Source organism: Grampus griseus, assembly GCF_964374135.1.
Source record: "Grampus griseus genome assembly, chromosome: 1".
Classification (NCBI taxonomy): Eukaryota; Metazoa; Chordata; class Mammalia; order Artiodactyla; family Delphinidae; genus Grampus; species Grampus griseus.
In genome coordinates this window covers 157,393,713-157,421,064 of record NC_139017.1, presented here as the reverse complement: position 1 = coordinate 157,421,064, position 27,352 = coordinate 157,393,713, and the positions used below count along the sequence as shown (strand labels likewise).

Below are 27,352 nucleotides of genomic sequence, written 5' to 3'. Positions count from 1 at the left end.
CTTAGCCACTGGACCACCAGGGAAGTCCCTCGACACTACTCTTGAGCTGAAAAACTTCCCTTCTGTGGTCCCTATGCTTGGTTTGAAAAACACTATTTCCAACCAGTTGTAGATTTCCCAAGAATTCTAGGGACTCACTAGGTAAAAGCTGCCAGTGAGCACCAGTGGTCTCTGTACCTTCCCTCGGGCCGTGCCCTCTGCCTGGAACGCCCATCCTCCCTCCACCAAGCCACCCTGATCCACCTCCTCCACAAAGCTACCCTCTTCTCTGCAGCCTGACCTCCTACGCCACATAATTAGCCCTTTCTCCACTCCCCACTTCTTTTCCAAAATAGACTCAAGGCAGTTTACAACACACATCCGCGCACAAAAACACTAAAATTACAACAGCGGAGTTCGGATGAGGTGGAGTAAGAATTTTGTTAAGAAACCATGGCAGAGGAAAGCAGAGCAAGTGAACATAAGGCGAGCTTCCTCACAGCCAGGGCAGAAAGGAAACAGTAGAAAATGAAGCATTTCCTACCTAGTAGAAGAATGCAGACTGCTAAATAGGAAGCAAAATTATCTCCTAGCTCTAAGCTCAAGAGCGACTTGTCTCAAAAGTCTTTAAGGGACACCGTACAATGTAATAATTTGCTCTACAGAGATTTTACCCCCAAAGTGCAGATCTATTCAGCCTGAGTTACCGGCACAGTATCGGAGCTTAAGTCTTGTCTTGCCCTTGCCCTCTGACACCTTGTCTTTCTCCTCCCTTCTGCTCTCTGCTGGGGGCAGCTCATCCAGACTGGGCACCTGAAAGAGGCCATTCTGTGAGAGCAGCTCACCATCACATTGCCCTGGATGACTCTAAACACAGAGCTGCCACATTCCCAAGATGTCAGGAGCGCAGCACTCCCTCTGGGGTTATGAATAACGCAAAGCCATTAGACGTATGAAGCTGCAGCCTGAGAGGGACGACCGTGAGGCAGAGCCTCCTGTTGCCACCCTTTCCAGAACCGGGGTGGGGGGGAACTGACTCCTCTCTCCCACAGTAACTCGTCCTTCTGGACCAGGGGTGGTTCTACGAGCTTTGCAAATCCAGTCCGTTGGTGCTTTCACACCCATAGCAAGGAAGCAAGAAAGAAAAACGACACAGAAAACGGTCTTACCCTGAGGCAGCACTCCTGACCCAGGCCCTTCACTGTGACAGAGCAAACCTACTCGAATTCTGCTCTGTTCATTCAGGCTGCTCCATATCGCACGAGTGCCTTGAGAATCTTTCCCTTCTCCCAGCAAAGTGTCAAAACAATTGGTGCGGTGGCAGGAGGCTGAGGTGTGGAGCCACGGACCAGGCTCAGCCATTCACAGGTGTATGAGCCTCAAAGTGCATAGACATAAGATGGAGATAATAATAGTACTTACTTCCACATGGTTATTGAGAAGAATAAATAAGATAATGTATGTGGAACCTAATTATGAAAATACAAAAACAAGAATTCTGCATACAATTTCAGAGGTCCACAGACTTCTAGGAGATTTTCAGGTTAAGAATCCTTACAGGGCTTCCCTGGTGGCGCAGTGGTTGAGAGTCCACCTGCCGATGCAGGGGACACGGATTCGTGCCCCGGTCCGGGAAGATCCCACATGCCGAGGAGCGGCTAGACCCGTGAGCCATTTGCCGCTGAGCCTGTGCGTCCGGAGCCTGTGCTCTGCAATGGGAGAGGCCACAACAGTGAGAGGCCCGTGTACCGCAAAAAAAAAAAAAAAAAAAAAAGAATCCTTACAACCTAAATGTCAAACGACAGATGAATGGATAAAGATGTGGTATACATATGTACAATGGAATACTACTCAGCCATAAAAAAAGAATGAAATAATGCCATTTGCAGCAACATGGATGCAACCAGAGATTATCATACTAAGTGAAATAAGTCAGAAAGAGAAAGACAAATACCATATCATATCGCTTATACATGGAACCTAAAATATGGCACAGGGGACTTCCCTGGTGGTGCAGTGGTTAAGAATCTGCCTGCCAATGCAGGGGACACGGGTTCCAGCCCTGGTCCAGGAAGATCCCACATGCCGTGGAGCAACTAAGCCCATGGGCCACAACTACTGAGCCTGTGCTCTAGAGCCTGTGAGCCACAACTACTGACCCCACATGCCGCAACTACTGAAGCCCAGGTGCCTAGAGCCCGGGCCCTGCAACAAGAGAAGCCACCGCAATGAGAAGCCTGCGCACCGCAAGGAAGAGTAGCCCCCGCTTGCTGCAACTAAAGAAAGCCTGCATGCGGCAACAAAGACCCAACACAGCCAAAAATAAATAAGTAAATAAATTAATTAAAAAAAATAAAGAGGGCTTCCCTGGTGGTGCAGTGGTTGGGAGTCCACCTGCCGATGCAGGGGACATGGGGTCGTGCCCCAGTCCGGGAGGATCCCACATGCCGTAGAGTGGCTGGGCCCGTGAGCCATGGCCGCTGAGCCTGTGTGTCCAGAGCCTGTGCTCGCAATGGGAGAGGCCACAACAGTGAGAGGCCCGTGTACTGCAAAAATAAAAAATAAAAATAAAATAAAATACGGCACAAATAAACCTATCTACAAAACAGAAACAGACTTGCAGACATAGAGAACAGACTTGTGGTTGCCAAGGGGGAGGGGGAGGGGGGAGAGGGAGAGGGATGGACTGGAAGTTTGGGGTTGGTAGATGCAAGCTATTACATTTAGAATGGATAAACAACAAGGTCCTACTGTAGAGCACAGGGAACTATATCCAGTCTCCTGGGATAAACCATAATGGAAAAGGATATAAAACAAGAATGTCTCTATGTGTATAACTGAGTCACTTTGCTGTATAGCAGAGACTGGCACAACATGTAAATCAAGTATACCTAAATTAAAAAAAAAAAAAAAAAGAATCCTTAACCTAGCCTGGTTCCTGAGTCAGGAAGACAACAGCTCTTGCCAACACACACATCTTCTCTCTGAACCCCATCAGCATACACTGAGCACCTGCTGTGTGCCGGGCATCCTGGCCCGCGTGAATGTCTTGGTCACCAGTGTTGTCAGCACATCTGAGGGGTGGGGATCATTCCCATTCAACTTATGAGGTGCCGTAACTTGCCAGAGGGCTAGTGGTGGAGGAGTTGCTGCTGAAATCTGTCTTCTGACTCATTCAGCTGTCTTTCTGAGAAAAGGCTGGCGAGGCTTCCTGAGGACCAAGGCTGCTCTTCACCCTGCTCTGTCCTGTCTGTGACATTTCATGCACACAAAATCCCAAGCACACACCTTGGGTCCTCAGACTGGCGATGATTTCCCCCAAATCAGCTCTGGGGGTGTGGGCGTCCGCGAAAAAAAACCCATCTGGAGGAGCCCTTTCCGCTGCAGCAGTGCCAAGTCACTCGATCACTTCAGCAACAAGGTCAAGGGGAGACTCCGGTGTCAGAGACTGAGTTCTGACTCGGCTTCTTATGGTGCCCTCAGGAATGTGACCACCACTCCGAGGCTAGGCTTCCTCGAGTGTGATAGGAGAAGACACCTCCAACTGCCTAGGGTGCTTTGTGGGGTTGTAGGTGTGAGGCCACTGCGCAGTAGCTGGCGTGTCAGCCCTCCCTGCATGGTGGCGACTCTTACCTCAGCCTATCTCGGTTTCCAGATGAGGAAACCAAGCCCAAAGAAGTGAGTGAATAACAGCTCACCCGGTCTTCTTTCAATTTATCCTTTTCAACCATACTATGCATGCTCCCAGGTTGCTCTGACAAAGATTTCCCCATTTGTTGCACGATGATCACGGAAGGGAAGAAAATTTTCATGGAGCATTTAAATACCTCAGGGGATGAAAAGGTCAGGACAAATAAGTCATGCTGACACCTGAAAATGACTCTGTAGAGGTGGGGGAAGCGGTGGAACAGAAGAGGGAGGAGTTGGAAGAGGGGGCAGGATTTCATATGCCAGGGACAGCCCTGCCTCTCTCCAGGGCAAGAGCACCTGCCTGGAGAAGGACAGCGCTTCCAGCCCAGCTTCCTCTGTTTTCAGGACAGCTGTCATTTTTCAGAAACCTCACTAGCAAAGGCAGCCCTTCCAAACAGCATGAGAGCTTCAGTTTGGACAAATGATTTAAGCTCATTTTTGCAGGGGAAGAAATGGATTTACAAAGCAACCAAGAATATTAAAGAGGCAGCTGAAAAGGCAGCCAAGAATCTGGCTTAGGGATTAGAAGCACTGGCTTTCTAGGCTGCGGACAACTGTCTGCTCAATAATCATCCAGCCTGGCAAGCAGCAGATATTTTTTCTGTGTATCCTCGGTTCCAACTAGCATTTATCCAGTGTCTGTTGTGTGCCAGGCACCAAGCAAAAAGCTTCTTCTTGTAAATTTCATTTATTGCCAATGAGTCCGAGAAGGTGGCATCACCAGTCTCTTTTTCACATGGGAAACAGGAGCAGAGTAAATGATTGGCTGGGATTTGTCGTACATCCCCTGAACTCCAAGCACAGTTCTGGTCTCCACTAGACCAAGCTAGCTGCCTTGTCCTTGGGCTCAAGAAAATCCTGCAAATCAGCTGAAGGTCAAGAGGGTGCAGGCTCTTCTGACGAACATACGCTTGGACCTTCCTGCCTTCTCACGACTTCCAGTGACCACAAGATCCAGAATTCACTGTCAGATCCAGAATTCAGTCATTTTACTGGCCCACATTCCCTTAAAAAAATGCCACAACAGGGGATACAAACATTTAACACACTTTATTGATATAGGGGCTGAACAAGGCAGCATTTGGACAGTTAAGAAAGGCACCTCATTGAAAATAATACATCACAGTGTTGTTGAGTGATCCCAGTCACAGGATTTGAGGATGGAAAGGACAATCTTTGGATAAGGTCGCTTAGGACACTTGCTCATTTATTAAAAAGGGTCCTTTCACACGACATGGATGGAGGAAGGCAAGAGTGTGGGACTGTGGCATATGCTGGGTGGCTGTCGAGGGCTTAACCACGAGAGCCGGCGGGCTGGTACATCAGTGGTAAGTTGGGAAGGGAGTGAGACCAGCCTGCTCCACCTGCCTCATGACTCCAGTAAACCTGATTTGCTGAGCCACTACCCCCATGAACATACTCTATATCTCTTTCAAATGGGGAGATGACTTTTTGATCTCATGGTATGGGGAACCAGGGTTAGTAGTCAACTCCTGCCCTGTTCCAAGCTACAGGACAGACAGGACAACAGTGTGATTTCCGGCATTCCTGGGCTGGCATGAGGTTCTGATAAAAGCTGAGGTCTTAGGGCACTGGCTTTAAAAAATATTGTCACCAGTCTGGAGTAAATGACAACGTGATTCCTTAGAAATAATACTGCATCTCCCTGTTTCTATTTATACCCTCCAATCACTGTTCTAAAAAATCAATTTTTCCCTTTGCTTATACTTTTTAAGGCTCCTACTCCATGGAAAAGAAGTTGCTTCACTACAGCACTGCTGCTCTTCCCATTCTCCTCTTGAGCTCTCACCACTCCGCCCTCTCCATCCTTACCCTGACCACCCCTCCCCTCTGCCCAGCACCTAAGAGCAGGGATCACGCCGCAGGGTGATGAGCAGTGGTGCAGTCTCGCCTGGCCTTCTGTTACTAGGCTGAAATAGAGAGGAAACAAGAGAGAACAAAATGGGTTTTTAAAAACCAAGTAAATATCAGAGAAGCTTGGCATGCACGCCCCGGCAACCAAATGCATTAAACACCGGACATTTCTCTGCCAGGTGAAAGCTCTCATGCCTGCTGAGGTTAAGGTTCTGGAATTAAACGAAGCAAAAATTGAATCGTACCTACCCCCAAAAGGGCATATGCAACCCCGACGATCTTCCAGTTTTCACTGATAGCCCAAAAATCACACGCACGTGTGTGCACACGTGAATGCATATAGACGGATGACAAATATCTGAGTAAGGATCACGCACACTCTATCAGCAAACATTCAAGGACCTCACCTTTGAGGCCAAATGCCTGCAACTGTCCCTACTCGAAGAGGAATCGACTCCAAGATTCACGAGGCCACCCTCACCCAGAGAAGGAGCCCAGATCCCCACAGACAGAGCTGACAGTTTTGGTTTCACTGCCCTTCCTTGTCCATTCCCAGAAGTCATGTGCTTCCCAGAAACACCCCATGCCAGATTGGGTTTCCGCTGAGAATGGATGGAGTTAGTTTACAGCCAGGGAAACAAGGCAGAGCAGAGTCAGCAGACACTCACTTGAAGCAGACAAAGAGGGACACGAGATGGCCACTCTGTCCACCTGCAAGCTGTACCCATAGCCAGCTTCCAGGTGGACAGAGGACAAAACCTCTGGCGGGCCCACAGACAGCAGGAGAACTCACGTCAGATGGGGACTGGACACTTTATAGTCCACTAAACTGAGTCAGCAGATTACACTGGGCAGGTGGCATTATTTATTGGACCTGCCACTGATTTTTTTCATGGTTTTTTTCCAGAGGCTGCTGTTTTTGTGGTCCCTCACAGCAGTCTATTAATTCATCTGTTTGCCCCAAATCAAACCAGAGACCAAAAGGCACAGCACGGACCTCAGGAAATGTTTAATAGCTGGGAGCTGAGGTTAAGAATAAAAGCTGGTTACTGCCATAGGTGATCTTATTTTTGGGGTGATCCTTTCTTGGGGAGACTGGCCACCACCATCATGACGTAAGGGGTGAAGGATTGGATCTGGAAGGGAGATGGTTTGAGTTTAAAAGGGATACATCTGATTTGGGTTTCACATCCTGCAGAGAGACTGGGTTTGAATAAATTCTAATCAAAACGATCCCAAAATGATCCTCAAATCACTGTTTTGTTCATACTTGGAAACAGAGGCGAACATTAAAAATAAAAACAAACCTACCCTGGTCTCTCTTTGGGGAAGTGGACTGGCTGCCCTCAGATGCCCAGCCTGGATGTTCAGAAGACTGTCTAAATTCAAAAGGACCTTTCACCTGGTTTAATTCTTTGGCAACAATTCAGTATTCAACACAGGTCCCGGATGATTCCTACTTTACAGAACCATGGTGCAGTTCACAGAAATATTCCAGCTTGGCCTGGCTCTTTCTATGCTGATACCCTCTCCCAGTTAATTTCTGGAATCTATAATGTAAGCGCCTTTTCCTTCCTGTTTAGGGGGAAAAAATTAATGATCCCTTTCCACACACTGACTCATTTGGCTTTTCATTACGGGTGAGAAAACAAATGGAATTTCTGGCCAACAGTCTGCCACTAGGAACTGTGGCCCTGCCTGACTTCATGTGACCCAGGACTTCTGATTAGCTGTTGGAGATGGGAAAAATACTAGGGAACTGGAATGCCTGGTAGATACCTGAGTTAGTTTATTTTGGTCAAAAAATAAAACCTAGAGTATGGCTAAAGAAATAAACAGCTAGTAAAGCAATCTTGCCTATAACTTAGAAAGTAGGAGAGTGTACACATACTTACACCAACACACTCATGCGCACACGCACACACGCCCACACACACAGATGAGATGAGAGTTGCACACACGCCAAAGATACATGAAGTAAGTGCTTTTTTAATCAGTACATCAAACGATACTCTTGCTGGCCTGAAGCAGCTTCCCTCTGCCTGCTCTGCCATTCCCGCCCACTCCTTCAACAGGGATAGGAAGAAGAAAGAAGCTCCTTTCTGGACCCAACATTATATAAACATAACCAAGTCTTTACATGTGGCTTTGGAGAAGGCTGCTAGGATGCTTGCAAACACAACGTCAGGGGTCTGGGAGGCATCGATGGCAGAGTGGATCCCCCGTTTACTGTAGTACTCCACCAGCGGGGCAGTCTGAGTGTGATAGGCCTCCAGGCGGATTTTCAAGGCCTTCTCATTATCATCTGATCGGCGGACCAAGGGTTCCCCGGTGATCTGAGAACAGGAAGAGGGTAATGAAAGGCCAGGACTCAGCAAGTTCTCCTAATCCAATGCTGGATGCAGATCTGAGAGGCCGTCTGATCCCAAAGTCCGTCAGAGGGAAAGACAAGACAGTCTAGACCCCCTCCAATAAAGAACTATAAAGAACTTCACTATTCCCAGCAAGTTGGTCCCAGGAGCAGACCACTTGGTCCAGAGAAATCAGGGAGCCTGAAACAGCAACTGTGAGGAAAGGGCTGAGACAGGGGGACAGACAAGGTCTTTCTCTCATGGCTTGTGCTCAGGCTGTTCAGCTTCCAAGACAAACACTTCTAGGGTGAGAAACAAGAAAGACAGAGGCCCCTGAGACCAGGAGAATACATCAAAATCACAGATGCGGTAGCAATTAGGATCTTAGCTGCATAAGTATTCAGTGTTTTCACTGGGGTGCCGGCCTTCAACATTCTGAAAGTGGCAAGTGACAGGGAACACTGAGTGACAGAACTGCCAACTCTGTGAAACGTGACTAAGTTGCCAGATAGCTTTGGAACCTGTATGACCTGATGAACTTGTCTCATATGACAAAGGTAAATCCAGGAAATTCTTACTGTTGCCTGCGTGTTCTAAAACAGACAAGGTGAACTATTTATGGCAAATATTACAGTGTGAGACCCCCCTTTTACATCTGCAAACAATTAAAGACTGTCATAGGAACCTGGCAGTGTTAACCTGGCCAAGCTCTTCTGAATCTGTAGGGCACAGTACAGTCACTAGAGAGAGAAGATATTCTTCTGAAGCAGGACTGGTCAACAAACATCTCTTCAGTACTGTCCTTCCAACCGTGGCTCTAATCCGGGGCTTCCAAGCAGCCTTCTCCCGATTAGTTCACCATTTAGGTTGCCATGATGCCAGGAAGGGGCTGCTCTGGACAAAAGACAGGTACAAACTGGGCACTGGGAAGTGGCTGGCACTGGTGGCTACCTCAAGGTCAAGCAATAAACCACTTGGAGGGACACTCTAAAGATGAGCCACAGCCCATGTGATTTACGTGACAGCAATATTTCTCATGGTTAAGTTCGTAATATTGGTAGGAATAAGGGGAAAATGGGAAGAACAAAGGGAAGAAAGAAAAAAGAAAAAAAAGCGAAGTAAGAGAGAGGAAGGAAAGAAAAGGAAACTCCCCGTCCTGAATTTACATACATCATCTTTCATGGGCTCCTTTGGGGGGTTGAACTCCTCGTGGTAGGAACGGCCACTCTCGGGGTGAATCAGTCTGAAAGACAGCAAATGAACAGGAATCAGGCTGCCGGAACCCCAGGGGTCTCCAAGATGACAAGCACAGACAGAGAAGCTGGATGCAAGGACTTTAATCCAGCAGAGAACCTCGTTATAGGAATCTCTTGCTTAGGAAAATAACTGGGCATATGCCAGAGGGAGTATGTTTTCTCTCTTTTTTCTCTCTTTTTTTTTTTTTTGTGGTACGCGGGCCTCTCACTGTTATGGCCTCTCCCGTTGCAGAGCACAGGCTCCGGACGCGCAGGCTCAGCGGCCATGGCTCACGGGCCCAGCCGCTCCGCGGCATGTGGGATCTTCCCGGACCCGGGCACGAACCCGCATCTCCTGCATCGGCAGGCGGACTCTCAACCACTGTGCCACCAGGGAAGCCCTGTTTTCTCTTTTGACCCAACATTAAAATACGTGTCTGGCTGAAGAGGCTGGTATAATGACAGCCTAATTCGACTGTGTGAGACCATTCCGATTCAGGCCTTAAGCTGAATTCAGGGGCTACAGAGCAACGAGTCACGATCCCAGCTCACAAACAGTGATTAATTTAGAGGGGGAGACAAATGTGGAAATAAATAACTACAATAAATTTGGTAATCCTTTAAGAGATTTGGACAAAGTGCCATGGGGGACAGAGGACAGAGAAACTAACCTTATTTTCTAAACTAGTTTGGTTATAAAACCAGAAAGGTGCTATAGGAAAAACATGTGCTATGGATGCAGACATCAGCAGACAATGCTGAACAGCTCTGCGACCACACAGACACAGAAAGCCCAGCCATCAGAGGGAAATATTCAAGGCATCAGGGAAAACAACATATTAAGTCATAGAATAAAGAGCTCAAGAAGAAGCATTTACTTGGCACAGAATATGTAGCTGGCAGCTGCATCTCTGCCGTGTCCCCTTAAGCAACAAGCCCACGCTCCTGACTGGGAGTGGTCACACCACAGGAGCCCCGAAACCTAAGAAGGAAAGGAGGCAGGCCAAACACTGCTCGGCAGCTGGTGCCCACAGCTTCGCGTGGCTTCCCAATTCTATGCCAACCAAGGTCTGCTTATTTACCTGATGGCTACTCTCCTCATGAAGGTCTGTTAGGCCAGAGCTTCCCAACATTTTCCACCTCTTGGCATACACAGAAAGTACTCAGCGTGCTTGCTCTGGTGGCTGAGGGGGTCAATATCTCAGCACATCAGTTGGGAAAGTCTGGGTTAGACTATCGAAGCCAGTTTGTAAAATGTGATACTGTGTTTTAATGACAGCATATTTTGGGGGGCCAAGTGGTCCATTTATAGAATGAGGTGGTCCATTTACAGCATGGGGGACAAGTTGATAGCAGAGTGAGTAAGTTACACTGAGTGGGCCTGTGACTGCAATCATGTAACACGAGGTTGGGCCCTCCTTTATTTGAGTTGCTGGAGGGGTTCCTCTGGTGCATCCACTGGGAAATGACACCCACTAGGAGACCCAAGGAGAGGAAGAGCAGAAGCTGCGGGGCTCAGCTACAGCTTTCCTTTGGGAAGGGCTGGGGGCATGAAGTTTCTATTTTTTTGGCCACGCTGTGCAGCATGCAGGATCTTAGCTCCCCAACCAGCACTGAACCCATGCCCCCTGCGGTGGAAGTGTGGAGTCTTAACCACTGGACCACCAGGGAAGTCCCTGGACCTTGTTTCTTCACCTTCTGGAAAGCACAGGGCACACAGCAGCCAGGCTGCAACAAACACAATTCTCTCCTCTCCATGTCTCTACATCAGCTCTTGCGCACTCCCAGATTCCCTCAGCCCTCCAGTTACATATAACACTGCTCCTTCCCCACTTCCAAGTATCATTTTAAGAAGAAGGCAAGATTCATTCCCTAGAAGGGAAAAGAAACCAATCTCCAAGTTCTTAAAATGGGACTGGTCTTAAGTACCAACCAAAACAGCTTTACAAGCCACTGAGCCTGGCCTGGATGCGGAGGTGAAGATGTGGAGGGATCGGGCTGGGATGCTACAGCCACTGCTACCTTGGGTGTGATACTTCAGACACCTGTTTTCTCATCCACAAAATGGGGATGGTACAAGACATTAGGCTAATGATACCAGAAAGCCAACAATGAATAGGTTAAAATCAAAACCCACCAGCCGTACTTATGGCAAGAAATAAAATAATAACCCATAGAAGTGAGGTCAGAGCCAATTCTGAAGACATTTACAGTGGGGTCCTTATCATGTCAGATTTAAATAAGATCCATATTAAACTGGCTAGTTCCTGACTCTTTTTCTTGCAATAATCAGCATAGTGGATGAGGAGGCAGAAAGCAGGTTTTTGGTGCTAGTTCTGCCACTGATACGCAAGTGGGCTTGGAAAAACACCTTTACACAGTCTGACCTGTTCTGTTTCCTCCCCTGTAAGGGAGAGGGCCACACTACACCACTCACTTCCAAACAGAGACCGAGTCTTGCCTCTTTCGCCCTCTACAATTCTGGAGTTTGTTCTTCAGAAACTCTCAGTGCCCCACCAGCCAACCCCAGTCTCCATCACTTCACCGGTGGATCACATCAGGCTCCTCCAAGTAGGGTCCTTGTCTGTTTCTTATTTCCCTCAATTTAGCCTGTATACCAGGACCAAGCTAATGTTCTCAAAATGCTGTATCTGCCACAACGCCTAGTGGCTTAAGAACATCCCATGATTCCTGACTCAGTCATGTCTACCGTCTCTTCCTTGGCAGACCGTCCCCAGCCAGGCTCCCATTCCACCTTCCCAACCGCACTCATTCTACCACCCAGCCTCCCAGGCCATTTCTCCAGCGCTGGACAGACATTTTGCCAGAAGCCTTAGCTAGAGCCTCTCCCTCAATGCATACTCATTCTTGCCTCTACTCCCTTATGGGAAAGCCTCAGCAAAATCCTCTCTATCCAGGAAGGTCAAGTCAGACTTTACACCTGTCCTAGCCAGGCTTCCCTCCCTGCCCCCAGGCTGTCTTCCTGGACCCCTACTGCACTAAACAGCCCAGGTTTCATGTAGGGATTGTAGACGCTCTGAGGTCAGACATGGGCACCAGCATATTGTTCTATATTCTCTACTGGTCCCCTGCTCCCAGAGCTGTGCCTGCACAAAGCAGGCACTTAGGAAGCTGAGCTGATCAGATCAAAGGCCCCTCGTGTCACCTAGTACTATTAACATCTGCTTTGCAATGTCCAGGACCCCAGCCCTGGTCATGTCCCTTCTTGTCAACCCTACTGCTTCTTGGACTACATCAACTTTGCTTGCCTACTCTGTGCCAGAGCAAAGAAACAAAATTCCTGCACTGAAGAAGCCTATGCAATAGCTGGAAACATGAAACCTGGACATTTGAAAAGAAAATTAATATAAGGTGGATCCCACTGTATCTAACACAGCCTTCCAGGAGAACACCTCTAACACTTACTCTGCTGCCTCTCTCCTTAAAGATATGGACTGCAGACACATGGAGAAAAATGTTCAACCTCATTAGGAAATCAAAGTAATAACATTTATAATCAGAAAACACTGCCCCCTTAATTTAAAAACTTACATGTCCTATGATGGCCAAAGCATGAATTTAACAATGGAAAACTGGAAGAACACAAATGTACAACAATCGGGGAACAATAAAGTAAATGATGGTTCATGTACTGTGAAATATCATGCAGCAATTAAAAATAATGGTCATGGAAGTCTGGTTCAGGATGGTAGGCTGACCACCTTCCTGAGGCTCCATTAAAGTGACTAAGGGGGCTTCCCTGGTGGTGCAGTGGTTAAGAATCCGCCTGCCCATGCAGGGGACACGGGTTCGAGCCCTGGTCTGGGAAGATCCCACATGCTGCGGAGCAACTAAGCTCGTGGGCCACAACTACTGAGCCTGCGCTCTAGAGCCCACGAGCCACAACTACTGAGTCCCAGTGCTACAACTACTGAAGCCCGCGTGCCTAGAGCCCGTGCTCTGCAACAAGAGAAGCCACCGCAATGAGAAGCCCGCACACCGCAACGAAGAGTAGCACCCGCTCACCACAACTAGAGAGAGCCCACGCACAGCAACGAAGACCCAACACAGCCAAAAATAAAAACAAATAAATAAATAAATTTTTAAAAAGTGACTGAGGGATTAAAAAAAAGCTATATAGCCCATAATAAGGACAAGAATGGGAGGGTCTGTTAGTGGTTGAGAGCTTCCCACATATTTTTGGAAGGCATAAAGCAGATGGTAGCGCGGTAGTGAAAGAGGGCTGAGGAAACTGTAGCCTAAAGCAGTGGCACTTTTTAGGAGCAAACTCATCAGAAGCAGAAGCATTTCTGTGTTCAACGTTAACTACTATAGTGAAATAAGCACTTTAAAACAAAACACGCAAAAAAATTATAGAGTTATTCGCTAAGCTGGCTGTACCATGAGCAAGTTTTTCCTCAATTTTCTAAACTGTATAGATGGTCCTATTATTTTTATAATAAAAAGCCTACAGCAAGGTATGGCAACTTCAACTGAAATCGGACTTAAAAAGCACTAAAATGGAGATACAGATGTAAGAAATTTCGTATTTCTTTTTTTTTTTTTTGCGGTATGCGGGCCTCTCACTGCTGTGGCCTCTCCCACTGCGGAGCACAGGCTCCAGACGTGCAGGCTCAGCGGCCATGGCTCATGGGCTCAGCCACTCCGCGGCATGTGGGATCTTCCCAGACTGGGGCACGAACCCGTGTCCCCTGCATTGGCAGGCGGACTCTCAACCACTGTGCCACCAGGGAAGCCCAGGAATTTAGTACTTCTTAAGCACCCAGGTAAGCAAGGCTCTGAAATATGCACAACATGCTATCTACCATGCACAATGGGTCCTCGAAGCAGGTACTATTACTTCCTCTCTACATATGAGGAAACAGCCTTAGAGAGGTTAAGAAACTTGCCTAGGGTCAGAGTTAAAAGATGACAGGACTGAGTTGCTGCTGGACTTCAGATCCCTTGCTCTTCCTTCCATATCCCCATCCCATGTCACCACATAAGGTCAATCCATGTGGAAACGGCACTAAGCTTCATGGCTGGGATTAGGCCGGAGCAGTTCCTGTCGTCTGACAAAGCTCTGAGGAAGCATGAAAAGAAGGGACCTTCAGGGGACAAATACCTTCCTGTGATTCTCCGGATCAGCAGAGAGTCTGGGATGCTGAATTCAATCACAGAATCAAGCTTCTCTTTCCTCTTCTCCATGAGGTCATCAAGCTGTAAAAAAGCGTGTGGCCCACCTAAGCTACCAGAGCTTGATAAGACCCATTTCCCTCAAAGGAATAAAGAGATAGAGGGCCAGGATTTGCTTTCATGCAATGGTCATACAAAACCAAGCCACTCACCATTTCTGCCTGCCTCACAGTTCGAGGGAAGCCATCTAAAAGAAAACCATTTTTGCATGGAGGCGTCTCCAAATTCTTCTCAATGAGCTCCACGACCATTTCATCGCTCACCTGGAAGTCAAGAACAAAACAATCTTGGGGTTAAATCCATTAACTAGGTGGCATTAGCCCAACTCCAGGGTCATAAGTTTATGTCTGTATAACCTGATTACTAAACAGGTTCTTGACCCCAAAGAAGCAAAAATCAGAGCAAATATGGAGTGGCTGCATTTGGAAGATTCAGTTTCATGATTATTTCTGTGGTTGCCATATACACATTCTCTTCCCTTGAGATCCTCCTGTGTCCCAGTAATCTGGGTGAGGGAACAGGAATGCCTATCACCCCACCAGGAGACCCCCATTTCTTAGGTCCTGAAGGCCCCTCTGGCCATTAGTCAGAGTCCTAGCAATCAGATAACAGCTCCTCAGCAATCAGCTGTCTTCAAGACGTAAGTGAGGACATATGGCTGAGAGACCACCTGAGGAGGGCTCTAGGAGAGAATGGGGGTTGACCAGAATTGTAGAAAGGCACCAACTTTACCTGTTTCACAATTTTGATTGGGCTAGCAGTAAAGCAACCCAGGCGGTCTCAGACAGGAAGCAACAGAGAAGTTCACTGACCTTGGCAAGACTGGTTCAGAACCAAGGAACCAAGAAGCCAGCCCAACACTCCTCTGAGCCCCTCTAAAAACCCCAACAAGGATCCTTCCCAGCTTCCAAAAACCAATTTTCCTCCTGGGCTTTCACTGCAAGAAAAGTTCCCTGCCAGTATTAGAGTGAAGGCTGCCCATTTTGGTAGCTAATGCTCTTATCTCCTGGGACCAGCTGTGAACTTGGGGACAAAGTATAAGCTCTGCGACTAAGTGAAGGCTGGAGATAAGTAATCTCATTGCCACAACCCAATTTTTTCTCAGTATGGGATCTTCCACCAAGACCCAAAGTCCAAAATATCTAGCTTTATGGCTTGACTTACGGCCTCATTAACATGAAGGGAAAGCTAGAAGTAAAGGGGCAGCTGGGCGCACAGGCAGGGCTACCCCAGGTCCAGAATCTCAAAGCCTGACGGGAGGCCCAGCACCCGCCCCAACCAACATTCTAAGATACGTAAAGACCAGAGAGCCAAGCACAAAATGACTTCTTCCCAAGGCCAAGTCCCAGAATAACTCAGTTACTATTAAGCTCTGGCACTAATCAAAAAACATTTAGTAGGTAATAAATTGTACTTCTCCAATCAGATCAACTGGACTAAAAACAAGAGGAAATGCTATTATATTCACCAAATAAGAAGGATTACTTTTGTCAACTGCCAAGCAACCCCTCTGTTAAAAGACACAGAACAGAATCACAAAAGTAGATTAAAAACACTTCTGAGACTTCCTGAGTCCTCTCTTGAATCACCCTTGAGTTAGGGCCTAGGGATGGCAGTTTCATTCTTGGTCTTAAAACTGGGTATTTTTTTAAAAAAAAAAAGTAAAAAACAAACAAACAAACAAAAAAAGCTGGGTATATTACAAAATGTGCCGGCACAAAGGAACTTCAAGAGTACCGTGAATAAAATAAGTGTCATAAATTCAGAATGAACCAAGTAACTTGCTACTGTAAAAGTTCATATAATGTGCCAGTTTGTTAAAACACCCCGCAGCACAGGGCTGTCCAACAGAACTTTCTACAATGATTAAAATGTTTTATATCTGTGCGGGCTAGCAACAACTGGGAATGTGGCAAGTGAAACTGAGGAAGTTAATTTTAAATTAAATTAAATTAAAATTAATTTCAGGAGTTACATGTAGCTGGTGCTCACCCTATTAAGCAGGGCAGATCTAGACTCTGAGGAATATCAACATTCACTGGTACCACCAAACCTACCAGTTTCCCGGCATCCATAGTGGCCTTCAGCTTTTTTCCCAGCTCTGAGCCAGAAGCCACCATGGCTCTCAGCATGTCCCCAGTAGCCAAATGGCAGACACAGAAGTTTTCAGCCAACTTGGGTGCCTATGAAGGGGAAGACAAAAAACAAGATATGGTTAACAGTGCAGGCCTTGGAGTTAGACTGCCTGGGTGTGAACCTGGGCCTGCCACTTACTGGCTATGTGAACTCTGACAAATGCCTATTTCCTTACCTGTAACTGGGATAAAAGTACCTTACATTATATTCTAACATATGACTATAGGGTTGTAGTTAAGAATTACATGAGATAATACATAGGCACTTAAAACAGTGCACCTAGCACAGGAAGCCATCATAAATATCAGCTATTATCACTACTTCCACTAGACACACTAGTGACACATAAGCCTCAGTTTCCCCATTATAAATGGGAAAAACAGAAACAGCAGTACCAACACTTCACACGGTTGCTCGGAAGTTTAAAAGAGTTCATGTATATAAAGCACCCGGCACAATGCCTGGCATGTAACGTGCTGAATGAATATTCGCCAGAGGGATGGACGTGTGGCTGTCAAGTACTGTGGTCACCAGTGTGGGAGGCAGCTGGAGCCAGGCGCGGAAGTCTCCCTCAGGCAGACTCGGTTCTTCCCTTCCCTGTCTCTAGGGTACTTGCATTATCTGGGCCAAATCACTTAACCTCTCAAGAGGCTCAGTTTTCTCATTTGTCTAAAATGAAGGCAAAAAGTCTCTGTCTCAGAAGGTAGCTGTGAGGATCAGATGAGATATATACATGAAGAGCACCTGGCAAACAGTAAGTGCTTAGCAGCTTTAGGGAGCAGTATAGCCTTTTGGCTAAGAGCATGGGCTTGAGAGTCAAACGCCTGGGTTTCAGACACCAGGTTCACCAATGGCTGGTTATGTGACGTGAGAAGAATTATATCACTTTTCTAAATTTTAAATTTCCTCTAGGTATAATGGAGATGGTAATAGTACCTATATCACTGGGTTCATGAGATTATATAGAATTCCACATATGCAGGGCCAGGCACTTTGTAAGTGCTCAGTGAACATCAGCTGTTACTGTAATCCCTGTCTTAATTCCATATTCATTCATACAGAAAGAAAATAGTAATACTTCGAAGATGCCTCTTCTAAGAACCTTGCTGGGTACCAGGGAAACAGATGAATAGGAGACACAGACTCTGTCCTCTATGAGTTCATAGTTTGGTGACTATACCACAGAATGAAGACTAGAAGAGAAGAGACCCTGGAGAGTCCGACATTGGTTTTGTAGTGGCAAAAAAGAATGCAGAATTCATGAGGAATAGAATCAGTTCAAGGAGCTTAACACTTTGCTTTCTGGTTCAATTGTTTTGGAAAAGAAGTAGGGTGGGAACCTTGCTCAAACCAGTTCATTGGGAGCTTTCTTAGGTGCACATGGTTAAAGGCTAAATAGATAGGGCTCAGGGCAACAGTGCTGGTTTGTGACTCATGGACTGATTCAGCTCAGAGAACTGACTTCATAGCAAAATGGAACCCAGATGAGGTATTTAAAACCGCACTTGGGAAACCAGTGAAGGTCAGGACGCTCTGGTGATGGAAAATCTTCTGGTCCTTCAGGCTGGCACAGTGGCCACAAACCCAGAGAGCTGTGCTTTTCTGCCGATCTTTCTCCTTGGTTGCTGAAATTAACTTGGGTGAAAAATTGGGAGGTCAGGCTTGTTCCAGGGGAAAGAGTAACCAAAACACCAGAGAAGAGCTGTTAGCACCTAACCTTCCAATTTTTACCACTCTAAACCATAGGACTCTTCTGTGCTATTTCAGGTGACTAGATTCTACAGCTGTGTGGAAGCACACTCCCAGAGGGAAGACGCGGCATGGCGGAAGACTAACTCCTTCTTTTCTTGCTGGCTGCACGGAAGTCAATGGGGTGGGCTGCAAAGAGCATGAAATTTGGAGTCAGACAGATTTGCACATGACCCCTGGCTGCCCTCAATAGCTTTATGACCTTTGGCTAGTTACTTAATTTCTCAGAATCTCAGTTCCCTTACCAGTCAAATAGGGATAATGTCTACTCCATAGGGCTGTTGTGAGGATAAAATGAAATAAATATGAGACACACCGTAGGCATTCAGTAAATAAAAGACCTCCTTTCAAGGTCTTTCTTTTTTGCATTACTCTTTACTTGCAAACTACAGAAGAAGCCTGATGAAACAGCTGTATTTCATTCCCCTTACACTTCACGCTTATACTTTTTTTAGAGGAATGCTTCTGCTACTCCAAACCACCTGAGGGTACTGCTAAAATGCAGATTCTGATTCTACAGGGTGGGCCCTGAGCATCTGCATTTTAAACAAGCTTCCAGGCCTGGCTGTGCTGCTGACCCCTGGACCACACTCAGCTGCTGCTGAGGCCCTGAGACACATGTGTCTCACTAGCCATGGGCTACTGTTGAGCCCAAGAAATAGGCCCCCCATCTGTAGGAGAAACCTGTGGTTTGGGAAGGGCGTGTGGTTCAGAATGGCTAAAACCACTAGGGAGGCAGCATGGTGAGGTTAGTGTTCTCAAACATCAGTGTATTATCACAATCACCTGGGGCACTTGCTAAAAATACAAAGCCAGGCCCGCCCTTGAAATGTATGATTGAGTGGTTTTCGGGTAGCATGGTGGGATTCTGACACACACAGATTGTGAAGCCCTGGGGCAGGGGTGTAAGACTGGGTTTTACAGTGGTACAGATCCGGGATTTACAGTTTACTCACTGTGTCACCTTGAACAAGATATATAGCCTTAAGGCCTTGGTTTCTTCATCTCTAGAGTACAGTAAGTCCCTTACATATGAACCTTCAAGCTGCAAACTTTCAAAGATGCAAACGTGCGTTCACATGTCCAATCATGTAAGTTTACGTGTCTGGCATACATTGTCACGTGTGTGCCTCCTCTACAAGTGGCTGCGCTTTTGTGTACTTTACCGTACAGTACTGTATAGAGTACAGAAGTAAAGTGTCTTTATTTCAAGCCCAGGGTGTCCTGAAACAAGTGTAAAAGCAGCGGTGATGTAGCTGGTACTGCTAAGAAGCGCCAGGAACTGGAGGCCCAGAGAAAGGACGGAGACAGACAAGAGGAAGAAGTAACTGCAGAACCGAAGAGATTCACGACGCAGGAAATGGCAACGGGATTTTCTTTATTTGAGGAGGCACTGTTAGTTTTTGAGGCACAGCACCTGAAAGTAGAATGGTACACGAAGATTGCAGCAGCCGTTCAGAATGCAATCCAGAGGTACTGTACCATCTATGACGAGAAAAAAAGAGGTACTACCCAGACATCACTGGATCATTTTTTCAAGAGGGTAGATAGAGTTGAATCCAGCAAGGAACCAGAACCTGTGCCATCGACGTCAGGCGTGAGTGAAACTGCAGCTCGCCCTCCATCTCCTATAGCTGACGATCCTTCAGCTCTACCATCTCCCACCTCCTCTCCCTCCTCCAGTCAGTAACGCTTCTTGCCTGTTCACCCTATGCCCCTGTATGCCAGCTGTTGTACTGTACAACTGTACTTTTCAAGGTACTGTACTGTATGATTAAAAATGTCTTCTTTATTTTATTTTTATGTATTACTGGTGTGAAAAGTATTATAAACCTATTACAGCACAGTACTATATAGCTGATTGTGTTAGTTGGGTACCTAGGCTAACTTTGTTGGACTTACGAACAAATTTGACTTACCAACGCGCTCTCGGAATGGAACTCATTCGTATGTAGGGGACTTACTGTACAGACAACAATGTCTACTTTCAGAGCTGTTATGGGGATTTGGCAAAATCATATACGCAAAAGAATCCAGCATAGTGCCTGGCATTTAGGGAAATAAAGGGAAAATGTCAGTCTTTAAGATTTGATTTAATCAAGCTCACTTGTTTTCTTACCTCGAAATCATCTTTCTACTGCTGTCTTTCCCACTTCCACCTCCAATGCTTCTGTACATGCAGCTGCAATCATCTCCTAAAACACTGCTGGACATACTACCCACCCCCCAACAAACATACATTCAGAAGCCTCAACGTTCCCCCAGGGCAACAGGGGAGAAGTCCCCATACCTTAGTCCAGCACTCAGTATCGTCCACAACCAACTTCCTATACCTCCCAATCTACTCAAATTTGCCTCCACAAGTCCCCTACCAGGATGCCCTGCACAACGGCAAACAGCTGCTCCATATATGCTTTCCAATTACATAACATAAGCCTCTCCATGGACCTCGGCTCAAGATCCTCTCTATGCAAGAATGCCCTCTCCCTTCCTCCTACTGGTCCAAGCTCTACCCTCCTCTGTAGTCAAATTCTGAGCATATCTCTCCCACCAAAAACCCTCCCCAACTACCCTTTCTTTCTCCAAGAAGGAATCACATCAACATCAGTTAACTGGGTGTTTGCAAGATGCCAAGCAATTTTTCCATGCATTGTTTTACAGTATTTAATATGTATAATACATAACAAATATGTTAGGTAGTAACTATTTTTATGTGCATTTTACAAATGAAATTCAGAGGCTAAGTTGCCCAAGATCACAAAGCTAGTAACAGCAGATCTGGCAACTGGCCTCAAGACTGTCGAGCCCCAGCTCTTATCCATGACACCACATGGCTTTACTAACACCCCCACCCCCCCGCCAGAGCCTTAGTGGCTGTCCTTGGGGAAGTGTGTGTATATGTGTGGAAGGGAGCACAAGGCCTTCACAGTGCTGGCAATGTTCTGTTTCTTCATATGGGTATAAGCTACACAAGTGTGTTCACATGTGAAAATTCATCAAGCTGCCCACCTAGGATATCTGTACCTTTCTCTATGTATATTATACTTCAATTAAAAAGTTTTTTAAGGCTTCCCTGGTGGCGCAGTGGTTGAGAGTCCGCCTGCTGAGGCAGGGGACGTGGGTTCGTGCCCCGGTCTGGGAAGATCCCACATACCGCGGAGCGGCTGGGCCCGTGAGCCATGGCCGCTGGGCTTGCGCGTCCAGAGCCTGTGCCCCGCAACGGGAAAGGCCGCAGCTGTGAGACGCCCACGTACCACAAAAAAAAAAAAAAAAAAGTTTTTTAAAAGCACAGAAACTTGTGTTTGAATTTCAGCTCTGCCTGTTAACTGACCATGTAACCTCAGGCCAGAGATCCTTTAATCACTATAAATTGGATATATTAGTACCAACATCACTGGGTGTGTAGGAGGAAGAATGGAAGATTCTCAACAAATTATAGTTCTTTTCTAACCCTGAACTGTCCTAGCATTTGTCAGTCATTCATCTCACACTTCCCATATGGTACTCTGCACTAGTAAGGACTGCTTGCATGCATGTTCATTTCCGCCCCTACACCTAGACTGATAGCAAAGATAAGATGGTAATGCTGTTCAAGCATCAGTCACGAATTCAAATCCTATCTTTGCTACTTTATGTATGTCCTGGGGCAAGATACACACTGGGCCTCAGTTTACCAGGCAAAGGCAAAGATAACAACAGGACCTTCCTCCTAGGGCTGCAGGATTAAATCAGATGACACCTGTAACATCTTTGGCTGTGGGGGGTAGGGTCTGTCACGTAACCCAGCAAAGGGTGACTATTTTGCAATATTAAACCCTCTTGAGGGCAAGGGCTGCCCTGCATCTCTAGCATGGAACTTATCCAACAAAACATGCATAGGGCAAGAGACAAATCTAACCCAGGGCAGCAGATAGCAGCAGAAAGAGCAGGAGCTTTGAAGTCATTCAGATGCAAGATCAGCCAATTACTTGCCCTGTAACCTAGAGCACAAGCTCTTTGAGCTTTAGTTTCTCTACCTGTAAAAGGGGGTGTAAGAGCATGGGTCTCACAGAGTTGTTTTTGCACTGTGAGCGTCAATGCACTGACATAACTGACAGAGCCTGACCTGCAAGATGGCAGCTGACGGCCTAAGTGTGCTGGCCTTGAAGAACTGGTGTCAGCTGGACACATGGAAGAAACTATGAAAGGGGCTGGCAGAGGAAACAGAAAACATACCCGTTTTGGCCACACCATAGGAACATCTAACCCTAAAAGGGAGACAGGGAAGTAAGGTTATTTAAACAAAACAACAAATCCAGTGTTCCAGGTGTTTTAGACATTATTATGTTGATGCAAAAGCAGGTAGTTTAAAAATGTTTAACTATTTTAGTTAAAAATAAAAAGTTGTAAAAGGAAACAGATTATTTCAGTCATGCCAACATTAAATACCTAAAATACTGAGTTATGCAGGTATAAAAGGAAGCACTAGTGGGAAGAAAACAAACATTACTGATTAGGCACTAGGCACTAACCCAGGTTAGGATTTTACATCAAAGATCACAAACATTTACCAGGCAGGCAACACAAATGAAGTGGGTCAAATAAAGCAACAGGCAGCGAAGAGGGCTATGCAGGGGACAGGAGAGCACATGGACCACCCAAAGTGGCATCCCCACTCAACTGCGTGCCACGCTGGAATGGAGGCCCAGAACCACCAGATCTGACTTCTCAAGAGAAACGAGAGCTCTGGATTTTTAAGTGAAATTTCACAACTGAAACCACTGTGTGGTCAACTTATTATTTTGAAAGCTGACAAATTATAGGAATAAATCAAGCACTTAACCTACCCTTACTGTACAAACCATACCAAATAGTAGGTGAGAAGTTTCTCTTTATAGAAATATTTCAGCTAATAAATGAAAAGGGAATGATATAAGTAGAACATCACCATTTTGCCACGCACAGTGAATTCCTGGACCCGGGCACTGAACACTAGAGATAAGCAGACACAGTATGCCTCCTAATGGACAGCACACCACCACCTGTGATGTAGGTGGGTCAAAAATTGAACCCAGATCTGGTTGTTTTTTTTACAGGAAAGAAAGAGGAAGATGTTAAGTATGGCATGGGGATACAATAAAAAAATTCTCAGAAAGAGGGATACTCCCAGAATAAACAACTTCCACAAAAAAGCTGCAAGGAAAAAAAAGGGGGGGAAACCTGTAAATTAAAAGGGACTTGAAATGATCATATTTGTGAGACAAATGAATGGAAATGTAAACATTTGCTGTTATTATTGTTTTTAGGGGATAGTGTGCTTGTTTACAAAAAAGAATTCGTCTTTTAGAAATACACACTGAAATATTTACAAATGAAGTGTTATAATGTCTGGGAGCTGCTCTAAAATAATCTGTGAAGGGAGAGTGGATGGGGAAAGAATGGCCACCAGCTGATGGTAGCTGGGGCTGGATAATGGGTACATGGGGGCTCATTACACAATCCTGTCTTCTTTTGTGTATTCAAACTCTTCATAATAAAAAGCTGGGGTGTGTCTGCAGGCTAAATTCTGCTGCAGGCTGCCACTTTGCAACCTCTGATTTAGGAACACTGTTCTTTAAAACTCCATTAAAACTACAACCACCAGTATTCCTATTGTTCCAGTTATGGAGAGAAAGGTGTACAGAGGTTAAGTGACTTGTGTAAATCTTACCCTTAAGTCCCAGCTCTAATCACATCTCCTCGACTTCTACAAGGCCTTCTCTGACCAACTCCCATCATACATACACCCTTATAAATCAGCTCATAGGATAATTTTCTTCAAAACTTCCTGAAAACATTACCCTTTACACCGAGATACAGCTGAGTTGGGGGGTGGGGGGATGTGTTACTAAGATAGGGAGTCAATAATTAGTGAACATCTAGTATGTGCCAGGTTGTCAGCTAGGTGTGCTTTACACACATACATAACATAATTTTCCAGTATCCTTGTTAACTTTTGGTCTAGGGGGGCAAGGACCTTATCAGTCTTCTTTACTGCTCTGTCTCCAATGTTCGGTGCTCATGACATGTTGAATGAGTAAGGTTAAGTATTAGCCCCATTTTTCAGGTGAGAGCAGTGAGGCTCAGAAGTTACAAAGCTTGCTAAACTATAAAGCCCTTGTCTCAGCACAGGGATGGGTTGTCCATTTCACAACTACTGAAATTATTAACTTCAATATGAACTAAGAGAAAACAACTGATGCATTTGAGCTACCTCGTTTATCTCGGTCACTCCGCAAAAGTCCGTAGAGTTTGGGATTAAACATTCCTAAACTGCAGGTTACCTAATAACTGAGGGTGGTAGCAACAGGAAAGAGGAGCATTCAATGTTACTGAGGACAAGGGGGTTGGGTAACAATGACCCTCAAGGGCAAATCGGCTCTGGCTATAGAGAGAAAAGGGGAAGTGGTCTTTCTTCACCTAGTAGACACAGCCAAAAAGCAAAGTCACAGGAATGAACTGAATCTCTAAGACTCCCCTTCTCCTCATCACCCACATGAATCTGTGTTCATCCATTTCCAGTAACCTCATCAAATAATGTGCTGGGTGTCACAGGAGCCCCAAGAATGAGTAAGACAAATGATCTGTCTGCCAGGACTTTGCAATCTTTGCAAGGGCTCAGAAGAGGGGGCATAGAGCAGCACCCAGAACCCCATTCCCTTAGCAGATCAGACTTTCAGGAATTCCCTCTTTAGACCCTAACAGCAAGCAAAAACTTGAGGGGGGGGCAATGCCAGACCCCAGGCAGGAGGAGGATATTGATAATCCAACCTATGGGCTTCGAAATCCTAAGTGAGATCATAAATCCCAACCTTGATCTATGGGCCCATTATGTCCCAGGTGCCAAGTGAGGCCCCACGGTCAGCAGAAGGTAACTTCAGACTCCAATCACTCAGAGCCCTGAGGTTCCAGGCTCCATGAAGTCAATTTTGCTAACCTGAGAAAGCCGCCTGACCTCTCTGAGCCCGTTTTCTCACCTGTATATTGAGGTACTCTCTCCCATCCCCCCAACTTAACTGTCTCAGGCAGGTCATACCTCATTTCTCTTAGCAGTACTCCTAACCAGCACAGGCCAGCTCCCGCTTTCCCCCATGAGTGGGAGACGCTACTCCACCTTCAGGCATTAGTCATTACCAGAAACGTCCCCCTACCCCGAGTGCCTGGAACGTAACCCTCGACAACCCACTACCAAATCGCAGGCAATCTGGGGTCCCTGCGTCCACTCGGGTTGTGTAATCTACATGCCTCAGCCCAGGGCGCACCTTATCCTTCAAATCTTCCCAGCTTCTAAACCCTTAAGGGATCTAATCAGTCCTTAGGATCACCTAACACGGCACCTCAAGCCTGGGTCCCTCAAGAACTCTAACTCAGACTCCCTCGACCTCCAATGTGGACCCTCCCCCAAACACCTGCTAGAACCCCAGACTCCAGCCAGGGTACCCCTCCAGGCTTCAGCCAGCGGCCCGGCTCAGGGGCGACCCAGACCTCTGGCAGCCCTGACCTTGGAGTCCCACGGGCTCTGCCGACAAGCCCGGCTCAGCAACTCACCTGGGTACCCTTGCCGGCTCCGGGCGGCCCCAGAAGCACGGCCCGGATGCCTTCAGGAGACTCTCTAGCCGGTTCGGCCATGGGAACGTTGGGAGCCATGGCCGCCGAAACCTCTCGCTGCTCAACCAGCCGGCAGTCCTCCCAAGTCCACCGCTTCAAGGCCAGCGCGCCACGCACGCCACGCACGCCCCGCTCGCCGTTCACACTGGCCCGTCGACACGTCCGTCAGCCCACTCCGCCCACCCCTGAGAGCGACGGAAACTTCCTCTTACCAACCACTCAGCGATACTGGGGAAGGCTGCTTTTGATTGGACAGAATCGGTAACGGAGTAAGGAAGGGGAGGGCCATCACGGACGCGGGTGTGGAGCGCGCGGCGGGTATGCGGAGTGGGCGGGAAAACATGAAGCAAACCTAGAGGCCCGGCTGGGAGTTCTAGGTTGGCTTTTGACAGTTAGTGACACCGGCAACCCCAGTGAAGTCCTAGAAAATTGCCCGTGGGAGTACAAATGGGTGAAATCAGTCTTAGAAGACAAATTGGCAAATATGTATCAAATATCCTTTGGTCCAGCAATTCCACTTCCAGGAATTCAAAGGACATAATCTACGATATACGTGAAGATCTGTCTCACAAAGATACTAATTGAAGCACTTATAACAGCCCCAAAGTCCAAAACAAGTAAACAAAAAAACAAAAACAAAGGCAATATGCTAAATGTTCAACAATAAGAGCTTAGTTAAATAAATTGCAACAAATTTGTATACTGGAATCCCCCCCACCCAATGCATAAAATATTTAATTGCATGGGAAAATGTTCACCAAACGGGATACAAAACTACAGTTGCAACAAAATCCCAATTTGTTTGATAGTTACAAGTGATGATCTATGTATAGTGTGATTACAGGAGCTTCTCCCCTTCTTTATGCATATTTATATTTTCAAAAAATTCTATAATGCATTCTGTAATAAACAGGAGAAGGTAGTTTTTCTCAAAAGAGATGACCTTCTCTTGGACAGATTTGGTGTGTGAAAGTTTCATCCACACCCCCCATGAAGCAACCCCTGAGGTCCTGGCAAGACCTTTAGTCCAGAGAGTGATTATAAAACAATTATGTTTTCCCACAGGCTTATTGCAACTCATTTCCTCTCTTTTTTTTTTTCCTGCCGTGCCACGTGGCATGCAGGATCTTAATTCCCCGATCAGGGATCAAAACCCATGACCCCTGCAGTGGAAGTGTGGAGTCTTAACTACTGGACCGCCAGGGAAGTCCCGGAACTCATTTTCTGTATCCTGGAAATAAATTTTCTATCTTTTCAGCGTGGTCTCTTCTATTTTACCTCACAAAAGAAGTTAACATTCATTCCTCATGCCCGCACTGGACTTCCACAAGGTTCCTGACCTTAAAGGATGCAGGGATTTTTATGCCCATTTTTCAGGAAGATATGCAGTGACCAGCCCAAAGTCACACAGTTAGCAGAGTCACAATTAACACTGAGAATGGCAAGCTGGTACCCTAGAGAGCACAAGATTCATGGGCGTGAGGGTGGGGAGCAAGCATATTTTCTCTGGTGGAA

General features: G+C 46.5%; 1 protein-coding gene across 3 annotated transcripts; it reads right to left on the bottom strand.

Annotated features, from left to right (window-relative positions):
* Positions 1-4,713: 4,713 nt before the first annotated feature.
* AK2 (adenylate kinase 2) lies at positions 4,714-25,924 on the bottom strand. 3 transcript variants are annotated; one of them, XM_082657107.1, is made up of 7 exons: positions 25,778-25,924; positions 16,384-16,509; positions 14,479-14,589; positions 14,256-14,350; positions 9,066-9,138; positions 7,685-7,880; positions 4,714-5,600 (listed from the first exon to the last, which is right to left on the bottom strand). In XM_082657107.1, exons 1-7 carry the CDS (start codon positions 25,874-25,876, stop codon positions 5,596-5,598), a joined length of 705 nt encoding a protein of 234 aa, XP_082513233.1. In that variant the 5' UTR covers positions 25,877-25,924; the 3' UTR covers positions 4,714-5,595. The 3 variants fall into 3 exon arrangements, with proteins under 3 accessions (XP_082513233.1, XP_082513232.1, XP_082513234.1); XM_082657106.1 differs by lacking the exon at positions 4,714-5,600 and having other exon boundaries at positions 7,525-7,880; XM_082657108.1 differs by lacking the exons at positions 4,714-5,600; positions 14,256-14,350 and having other exon boundaries at positions 7,743-7,880.
* Between the last annotated feature and the right edge of the window lie 1,428 nt (positions 25,925-27,352).